This window comes from Cucurbita moschata, unplaced genomic scaffold, assembly GCF_002738365.1.
Source record: "Cucurbita moschata cultivar Rifu unplaced genomic scaffold, Cmos_1.0 Cmo_Scf00034, whole genome shotgun sequence".
Lineage (NCBI taxonomy): Eukaryota > Viridiplantae > Streptophyta > Magnoliopsida > Cucurbitales > Cucurbitaceae > Cucurbita > Cucurbita moschata.
The window spans coordinates 2,074,718-2,084,521 of NW_019268550.1; the positions used below are offsets into that span (position 1 = coordinate 2,074,718).

Sequence of the window (9,804 nt, forward strand, 5' to 3'; positions counted from 1 at the left end):
AAAAAAAAAAAAAAAAAAAAAAAAAAAAAAAAAAAAAAAAAAAAAAAGAGAAATGGGTGGGCGAAGAAGTGCGTGGCAGTTCACCTAAAACTTTTTAATGGACGACGGCCGATAGCCCGTGATACCTGCCTAAAGCAGTTTCGGCCACCGGCTATTAACGGTGACCCTCCACCGCTAAGAACTCTGACTTTTATATCCCCCCTTCGAACATCCCGCCACACGCGACATCCAATCGCGTGCACATCACGTCAAATCACTCAACATATTACTTTATTTATTTGTTTATTTTATAAGTAAAAATAATTATTTAAGTTTGTCGAGAAATCTTTATGATGCCTCTATTATTTGAATTTTTTTATTATTAATGTCACCAAGGACGCAATGTTTATCATTAATTAACTAACAAACAAATTATTTCCTATTCCATGGTTGAAATTTCACCTTTTACACTTAATTATATTAAATACAATATTCAACAAATCAATACTTCAATTTTTTCTAATTCATATACTCAAAAAAATATTGTCAAAATGCCTATAAATTCACTAATTTCAGTAACATTTAATGAAGATTTACCTTTAATATTACATATGAAAAAACAAAAAAAATATTATTTTAGTAAATTTTCAAATATAAAATTTATTAAAACGAATATTTTTATTTAAAGAAAAAATAAATAATTGGCGAGACACATCCACTAAAAAACATCTACAATAGTATGATACTGTTGTCATACCAACTCTTGTAGTTTTGCTTTTGGTTTATGAAAAGTCTCGTGAGATAATATAATTTACTTATATATACTATTACACTACATTAAAAAAAAAATACTTTTTTTTATATAAAAATAGTTTTATTTAGAGAAAAAAAAAACATAATTGATGACACGGGCATGAAAAAATCTATACAATAGTAAGATACTGTCTACTTTAATCATAATTATAATTTACTTGTATACCCTATTGTACAATACTTAAAAAATATATTTTTTTATATAAAATATAGTTTTATTTAAAGAAAAAAGATATAATTCACGACACGTGCATGAAAAAACCTATACAATAGTATGATCCTGTCTACTTTAATCATAATTATAATTTACTTGTATACCCTATTGTACAATACTTCAAAATATATTTTTTTTATATAAAATATAGTTTTATTTAAAGAAAAAAAGATATAATTCACAATGCGTGCATGAAAAAACCTATACAATAGTATGATATTATCTACCTTAGCTTTAATAGATCTAAAATATATCATTTATCTTAATTAGGAAAATCCAATAAGAACATTTTAAAAAAAAAAAAAAAATATTGAAGAGAAAAGGAAATAATTGGTGAGACACGTGCATGAAAGATGGAGTAGGCGTGAAGAGAAGAGAAAAACTCACATCGGTCCTTGCGCTGCGCACCATCCAACTTTTCCAACTCCACTCTCACTTACTTTCCTTCTTTTCCCTCTTTTTCTCTGCAATTTCTTCTAGAGACACAGAAAAATAAAATTAAAAAGGAACAGATCAACGTCGTAGGTGCTGACAATCACAAACAAAGGAGTGAAAAAAGAGACAAGTTTTCAGACCTGTAAACCCTCAAGTTTCACCTCCAAAAAGCCACCATTTTCCCCTCCTCAAGTCAGCTCTCTCTCTCTCTCACTCCAATTATATATATATATACTGTAAAGTACACTGGTTCTCCGCCCCTGCTCTCCCTCTCCTCGGCTCCTCCTTTTCTCTTTTTGATATCTTTTCTCCAAACCCAGATTTGACATTGCTTCTCGGAACTCTAACCTCAGATTTCTCGCAACAGTTCACCCAGAAAATGAGGCGTTTCTGACGCTGCTGCTGCTGTCTCTTTACTTACTTTACGTACTTCATTTGCAAGTCATGATCTCCACTGGCCCTGCGAGAATCATTTCTTTATTTGTTTCTCCTCCTCTCTTCCTTTTCAAGCTTCTCCTACTCTTCTTCTTGTCTCTTTGGGATCTGATATCGTTTTGGCATATGGGTTTCTCCAAGTTTCTTTTGTTCTGTTGAGTTTGTGGCTTTCTGGTGTTCGTTTTGACAGTTCAATTCTGGGTTCATCTGTTTCTGTTTATCGGGAAAGGGTTTGGTATCTGATTGGGATTGGGATTGGTGATTCCATCTTTATTTTGCTTCTTCTGCAAGTTGCTCAACTTGGGATTCTCCTCCTTCTCTTCCACATATTAGAGTTTGCAACATTTTTCTTTATTTGGATTCCTCTCATTTCTTAACAGCCAAGTGTATGACCAGATATGGTGCTGCTTTCTCTTGTCAAACCGACTATCCTCAAATGGATGTTATTATTCAGTTGCTTCTTTTCCTTCTCTTTGGCTCTGAAACAGCCTAATCAACTCTGTGATCCAAGAGATTTACTGGCATTGAGGGGCTTTCTGAATAGCCTTTCAAATAGTTCTGTTATCTCTGTATGGTTAAAGGAACCCAACTGCTGCATTTGGGATGGTGTCGTTTGTGGATATGATAGCAACAGCTCTATCACTAACAGAGTTACCAGGTTAGAACTGCCTAATATGAATCTGAAAGGCAAGATTTCACAATCTCTTGGTGGTTTGGATCAGTTAATTTGGCTGAATCTATCATACAATCAGCTTGAAGGTGTTTTGCCAACAGAATTCTCAAGGTTGAAGCAACTCCAGGTGTTGGATTTGAGTTACAATAAGCTGTCAGGATCAGTCACTAATGCAACTTCAGGATTGATATCTGTTCGTGTTCTTAATATTTCCAGCAATTCATTCATTGGGGATTTCCCCCAGCTAGTGGGATTTCAAAATCTTGTTGCCTTCAATATAAGTAACAATTCTTTCACAGGACAGTTTTCTTCACAGATTTGCAATTCCTCCAACATGATTCAGGTTGTTGATATTTCACTGAACCAAATATCCGGCAATCTTCAAGGAGTGAACGATTGCAGCAAATCTCTCAAACATTTCCGTGCAGATAATAACTTGCTTACTGGACATCTTCCAGAATCGTTGTATTCGTTATCGTTTTTGGAGTACTTTTCAATCCCTGTGAACAGCTTCTTTGGCCAGTTAAGCATGGAACTGAGTAAGCTTTCTAGGCTTAAATCCTTTATCGTATTCGGAAACAAGTTTTCTGGCGAACTTCCAAATGTGTTTGGTAACTTTTCAGAATTACGGGAGTTAGTTGCACATTCCAACTTGTTCTCTGGAATTCTGCCTTCATCTCTGTCATTGTGCTCAAAGCTTAGAGTTCTTGATCTTAGAAATAATTCCTTTACTGCTGCTATAGATCTCAATTTTTCTAGGCTACCAGATCTTCAAATGCTTGATCTAGCCTCTAATCACTTTTCGGGGCCTCTACCGAATTCTCTGTCTGATTGCCATGAATTGAAAACTCTTAGCCTTGCCAAGAACAAGTTAACTGGTCAAATTCCTCGTGATTATGCTAAGCTATCCTCTCTGTCCTTTCTATCTTTGTCAAACAATAGTATTATAGACTTGAGTGGTGCATTATCTATTCTACATAATTGCAAGAACCTGACTGTTCTTATTCTTACAAAGAACTTTCGTAATGAGGAAATTCCACAGAGTGAAACTGTTTTCGACAACTTGATGCTTTTGGCATTTGGTAACTGTGGCCTGAGAGGACAAATTCCAGGTTGGTTAGTAGGTTGCAAGAAATTAAGCATCCTGGATTTGTCTTGGAATCACTTAGATGGAAGTATCCCTGCTTGGATTGGTCAGCTGGAGAATTTATTTTATTTGGACTTATCCAACAACTCTCTGTCAGGAGAAATCCCAAAAAGCTTGACACAGATGAAAGCACTAATTTCCAGAAACTGCAGCTTGTCGGGTTCAACATCGTCTGCTGGAATCCCCCTTTTTGTCAAACGAAATCAAAGTTCCACTGGTTTGCAATACAACCAAGCGTCGAGCTTTCCACCATCGATTTACTTGAGCTACAACAGAATTAATGGAACTATTTGGCCAGAAATTAGTAGATTAAAAGGGCTGCATGCCTTGGATTTGAGTAGGAACAATATAACTGGGTCCATCCCAAACACCATATCGGAGATGGAGAACTTGGAAGCCTTAGATTTGTCGAATAATGATCTTTATGGACGAATTCCTCCATCACTCAAAAAGCTTACATTCTTGTCAAAGTTCAGCGTGGCAAATAATCACTTGGAGGGACCAATTCCAAATGGAGGGCAATTCTTAAGTTTTCCCAGCTCAAGCTTTGATGGTAATGCAGGACTTTGCGGGGAAATCGACAACCCTTGTCGTTCTGTTGATGGGTTAGAAAAAAGACCTGAAACCGACACTTACTCAAAGAGAAAAGTTGGGAGAAGTGTCATTCTCTGCCTTACAGTCGGAGCAGCTGCAGCAATCCTCCTGGTCCTTACAGTGGTTCTACTCAAAATGTCCAGGAAAGATGTTGGAGATCGGAATAACAGTTTTGACGAGGAATTTGACCGGCCTAACAGGTTATCTGGAGCTCTTGGATCATCAAAGTTGGTGCTCTTTCAGAATTCAGAATGCAAGGATCTTACAGTTGCAGAGTTGTTAAAAGCTACTTGCAATTTCAACCAAGCAAACATAATCGGCTGTGGTGGATTTGGCCTGGTTTACAAAGCCAGCCTTCCCAATGGTTCAAAAGCTGCAGTCAAGAGGCTTACAGGAGATTGTGGTCAGATGGAACGGGAATTCCAAGCTGAAGTAGAAGCTCTTTCTCGGGCGCAGCATAAGAACCTTGTTTCTCTTCAAGGTTACTGCAAACATGGAAACGACAGGCTATTAATTTACTCCTACATGGAAAATGGAAGTTTGGACTATTGGCTTCATGAGATTGTTGATGATGAAGATTCAATACTAAAATGGGAAGCAAGACTCAAAATCGCACAGGGTGCAGCTCATGGATTGGCTTACTTGCATAAGGAATGTCAACCAAACATAATTCACCGCGATGTCAAGTCGAGCAACATACTTCTGGATGACAAATTCGAGGCTCATTTAGCTGATTTTGGCCTTTCAAGATTACTCCGGCCATATGACACTCATGTTACCACAGACTTGGTTGGGACATTGGGTTATATTCCTCCTGAATACAGCCAGACGTTAATTGCTACTTGCCGGGGCGATGTTTACAGTTTTGGCGTTGTTCTTCTCGAGCTTCTAACTGGGCGGAGGCCTGTAGAGGTATGCAAAGGTAAAGCCTGCAGGGATCTGGTGTCATGGGTGATTCAGAAGAAATCAGAAAAGAAAGAAGAGGAGATTATTGATCCAGCAATTTGGGATACAAATAGCAAAAAACAGATTCTAGCGGTCCTTGGTATTACTTGTAAATGCATAGACCAAGATCCAAGGAAGAGACCTTCGATTGAAGAAGTTTCTTCATGGCTAGATGGTGTTACATTGTAGGTTTTTCCACTCTCAACGTTTGGTTTGTATTTCATCCCTCATATATGAAACTGGATATTGTAAAGCAAAACTATTTAAATCAATCTTACCAGGCTGTGAGTAAAGGTAGGAAGGATGGAAAGTGTACATAACTTGGTGCTTATGCCCATGATTATTAAAGCTTTTACTATGCAGGTCAATTTTAGAATTGGGTTTCCTCTAGTTCTTGAACTGATACGTGGAGATCACTAGTAAGATTTGAATTACCTTGTTGATCGAATATCTCAAGGCAAGAACATTGTTTGAGATTCGAATCACTCCACAAGCAAGATCGATCATGTCTAGCTTGAATGATTTTTGTTGATCAAATATCTCAAGGCAAGAACACTTGATTGAGATTCGAATCATTCCACAAGCAAGATTGATCATATCGAGCTTGAATGATTCAACATGTAACTTAAACTACATAGAATTGCAAAGAAACTTAGTAATTCGCTAAAGAAGAGCACAAATGCTTCTTTTACTACATTTTCCAAATCTGCTTACAAATACGATATACATGGCTTTATATAGCCTCAAAATGAAACTATTCAAGGCATTCCAAGCTTTGTAAGCTTCATACTTAATGGCTATTATTAACCCAGATGTAATTATAACCATTATTGTAACATTTTAGAATTGGATTTCCTCCAGTTCTTGAACTCAAAGATTTCCTTTAGACAGCAATGGATCTTTCAGACGACAGTTCACACAGAACTAGAACAAAAGATTCCTACAAGCAATGCTTGACCGATCTAGCCTATGAATCTATGTATGTATCTATATATATATATAATCACAGGGGACAAGCTGACTTACTTGACTTCAGTGAACAGAACATGTCGTTTTGCAAGAGGGTCAAATTTCTGGAGCTCAATCTTATCAGCCATCTTCCTGCTTTTTTTCTTGGCATAGAAAAAACCAGTCCCAGCAGTTGAGGAGAGTCGGATTATTTTGAAATCTTTCCTTCCCCCTTTCCTCCTTGTCTTCTTTTTCTTTTCTGGATCACCACCCCTCTTCCTACTCAACCTCTGCATTTGAATGCAATCGACAAGTTATTTCATGATCAAATCATCAGTGAAATTAACATAATGAACAAATTACACAATATTATTCCCAATGACTTTTGCATCACTATAGTAGAATAATCCAAACTTCGGTGTAGAATAATCCCAGCAGAATGTTAATCAGATTTTCTCTATCACCTCGTTTCAAAGATACGAAATCAAATTAGATAAATATACATTCTATACTGTGAGATCCCACGTCGGAGAGGAGAACGAAATAACCTTTGTAAGGGTGTGAAAACTTCTCTCTAGCAGACGCATTTTGAAACTCTTGAAGGGAAAGCCCAAAGAGGACTCAGCTAGCAGTGGGCTTGAGCTATTACATGTACTATATGGAAGTGATAGCAATCAGAACGCGGGACTTTTGAAGGACGTCATACAAACTAACATAAAGGGGGTCAATTCTGTTTGAAGATGATTTCATATATTACACTTGTTCATATAGAAATTAATCAAAATTGATAAGGACTTGATCAATCATGCTCTTACATGTACTTCTTATAACTGAATTTATTTTCTATCGATATCTATGGATTGATCTCACAAGAAGAAATATGGTTAGAGCCCTAACATAGACAAATACACAAACATATGATACGCATCCCCGGCCTCTCGATTTGCAAAATTCTACCATGATTCACACGCTGTCGAAGCTAAAATAACCATACCTTTCTCTTCGTATTGTTAGGAGCATATCTTCTGGCCATGCAAATTACAGATCCATGACGAATTGATCTCTCCCGAGCGCTCTGTGACAACGATTCTGAAAATTTCAACAGATCCCCCAAATGTTAAATTTCCCCGCCCTCTGTTTGGCTTGTAAGAAAAAACTATAAATAAACCCCTCCGAACAAAATTCTCGATTATGATACTTAGTTCCCATTCTTTCTGATCTTTTGATTGTGATTTTCAAATTCTTCATAAGAAGTGACGATAAGAGAATGGATTCGCGATGATGATTTAGGATGAAATGTTCGCAGTTACCTTTGACATTGGGAACGACGCTCAACGAGAGAGCAGCAGAGAAGGAGAGACACTTGAAAGAGACGAAGCTTGGAGGAGTTGAAGACGCAGAATCACAGAGAAATCGGTTCCTTTCTCCACAAGAAAGCGCCGAGTCCAAACAATGCCTTCGAATTGTTGCCGCCATCTTCCATGGGAATCAATTCATCTTTCTCTTTCGGTATTTATTTTTATTTATTATTCCAAAATTAATACATTCAAAATTCTATTATAAAATAATTAATTAATCTATTTAAAATAATAACCACGATTTAATAAAATAATTATAGAATCTATTTAAATTAAAAAAATACTTTTATTTTCAGTTTTGGATGAAAATATAAATACTGTGTTTAAAAAATATTATTTAATTTTTAAAATAGTTTCAAAATTACTTTTTAATTTTCAAAAGTGTCCAAATACATCCATAAATTTTTTAAAATAATATTAAAATGTTGGTAGAGATAATCTATGAAATATCGATAGACGATTTTTATTTATATATTCATCGTTTTAAAAAAATTTATAAAGTGTTAATGTAACGACCTAGATTTACTGCTAGCAAATATTATCCTAGGAGAAGGTTTCCACACCCTTACAAGGGGTGGGGTAGTTTGTTCTCCTCCCTAACTAACGTGGGACATCACAATCCATTCCCCTTCGGGGCCCAGCATCCTTACTGGCACACCACCTCGTGTCTACCTCCTTTGGGGAACAGCGAGAAGGCTGGAACATCGTCCGGTGTCTGGTTATAATACCATTTGAAACAGTCCAGATCTACCGTTAGCAGATATTGTCATTTTTTGGTTTTCCCTTTCGAGCTTTCCCTCAAGGCTTTAAAACATTTTTGTTAGGGGACTATTTCCACACACCTTATAAATTGTGGTATGTTCTCCTCCCCAACTAATGTGGGACATCATCCTCAGATACGTGGGTTATGGGCCCACTACGCTTCCCCTGCTCAGTTAATGCTGATATTTTTTAAATAATTACTAACTATTTTTTATTTTTTATTTTTAAATGGAAGGGTAATAATAAAAAAAAAATTAAAAATTTATTGGTATTTTTTAAAAAGTTTTTAAACAAATTTTATAAAAGTAAAAAACAAAATAAAAGGAAAAAAAACTGAAAAAAGAGAAACTTTTCTAAACGACACGTGGCATCATTTAATTGGGCATTTCGAAGTTCTAATAAAATAATAATAATACAAAAAAGGGGTCTGTTTTCATTTGTCACGTTCTTAATTCTTTTTCAGATATTACAGATAAAAGGGAATTTTCAGAAGGTCCACATATAAGTAGCCATGTCAGCGGAGCCGACAAGCCTAGAATCCTCCGGCGCCGGACCATCGCCGCACCCAACCAACTCAGCAGCGTCGGTGAGTAGATGAACCAGCGGCGGACCCACGGGGGAGAAGAACGGCGCCTGCAGATTCTCCTGGAAGCTCAGAAGGTTCGGGAAGACGGAGGGGGAGAGATCAGAGCCTCCGCCGGCGGGGTAGTTAACGTTATTGGTGGAGAAACAGGTCACGTGCAGCTCGTGCTCACTCGGGTCGGCGGAGGAGTCGAGAAGAGGAGGCAGAGACACCAAGGAAGGGGAACTCGGTTCGGGATCCAGGCGAGTCTTCCTCGTCGATGAGCCGCCGTGCATGGCGGCGCCGGTTTTCTTGAAAACTTTGGATATCACCCATTCATCCTGTTACATGCACGTAATAAATAAATAAATAAATATGAGGAAAAAAATAGAAAGGGACATGAAAAATAAATTTAATTTATGACATTATAATTATTATTCCCAAACATTAAAACCTCTTCATTGAAATTGGCCCTCCATCCAAATAATGTGTACTATATATTATAAAATATTTAGATATTCATTTTTAGAATAAATATTTTATTATTGCTTTACCTACTATAGAATATTATTTGTACCAAAAATAAATGCTACAAAATTATTTACTGCCCATTTTTTAAAATTCAACCGAAGGGTCTTTGTCTGCCTATATATATCATCAATTATTTTTAACTATATTGTAAATTTGATTATTTTACTTCAAAATTGACGTTATCACATGGCTTTAATTTAAAATTATATACATATATATATATATATTAAACAAATTACACTAAAAATATAGTATATATTTAGTTTATGAAATATTATTGAATTTATTATGATTTTTTTTATATTTTTTAATAGATATCATATTAAAATTAATCTTTAAAAAAGAAATTTCCCTGTGAATTTTCACAAAAATAAATGTTTTTTTTTTTTTTTTTTTCTAAATACAAAT

At 35.9% G+C, this 9,804-nt stretch overlaps 4 protein-coding genes across 7 annotated transcripts in view; 1 reads left to right on the forward strand and 3 right to left on the reverse strand.

Annotated features, from left to right (window-relative positions):
• The window catches only part of LOC111430610 (3-hydroxybutyryl-CoA dehydrogenase), an 8,402-nt gene extending 6,092 nt beyond the window's left edge, over nucleotides 1-2,310 (reverse strand). The window contains exon 1 of the mRNA XM_023066919.1: nucleotides 2,300-2,310. The gene's annotated coding sequence lies outside the window, so the exon portion shown is untranslated. The remainder of the gene's footprint in view (nucleotides 1-2,299) is intronic.
• The window catches only part of LOC111430611, an 8,660-nt gene extending 988 nt beyond the window's left edge, over nucleotides 1-7,672 (reverse strand). The window contains exons 1-4 of one of the 4 annotated variants that reach the window (XM_023066923.1): nucleotides 7,494-7,672; nucleotides 7,178-7,272; nucleotides 6,262-6,473; nucleotides 1,394-1,479 (exon numbers count right to left, since the gene is read on the reverse strand). In XM_023066923.1, the coding sequence (XP_022922691.1) occupies nucleotides 1,443-1,479; nucleotides 6,262-6,473; nucleotides 7,178-7,272; nucleotides 7,494-7,659 (510 nt within the window). In that variant the 5' untranslated portion in view covers nucleotides 7,660-7,672 and the 3' untranslated portion in view covers nucleotides 1,394-1,442. Of the gene's footprint in view, nucleotides 1-1,314; nucleotides 1,480-5,555; nucleotides 5,652-6,105; nucleotides 6,474-7,177; nucleotides 7,273-7,493 lie in introns of those variants that run through there. The other 3 variants (XM_023066922.1, XR_002708344.1, XM_023066921.1) reach the window with 3 other exon arrangements.
• LOC111430607 (phytosulfokine receptor 2) lies at nucleotides 1,540-5,545 on the forward strand. The gene has a single exon (XM_023066915.1). It carries the CDS (start codon nucleotides 2,275-2,277, stop codon nucleotides 5,422-5,424), a length of 3,150 nt encoding a protein of 1,049 aa, XP_022922683.1. The 5' UTR covers nucleotides 1,540-2,274; the 3' UTR covers nucleotides 5,425-5,545.
• Nucleotides 7,673-8,690: 1,018 nt separating the features above from the next.
• Nucleotides 8,691-9,804, reverse strand: part of LOC111430609 (protein CUP-SHAPED COTYLEDON 2-like) — a 2,706-nt gene continuing 1,592 nt past the window's right edge. The window contains exon 3 of the mRNA XM_023066918.1: nucleotides 8,691-9,206. Within this exon, the coding sequence (XP_022922686.1) occupies nucleotides 8,790-9,206 (417 nt within the window). The 3' untranslated portion in view covers nucleotides 8,691-8,789. The remainder of the gene's footprint in view (nucleotides 9,207-9,804) is intronic.

What these genes read in the sequence shown, in the direction of transcription:
- LOC111430607 (XM_023066915.1), top strand. Translation starts at nt 2,275, where the DNA reads ATGGTGCTGCTTTCTCTTGTCAAACCGACTATCCTCAAATGGATGTTA.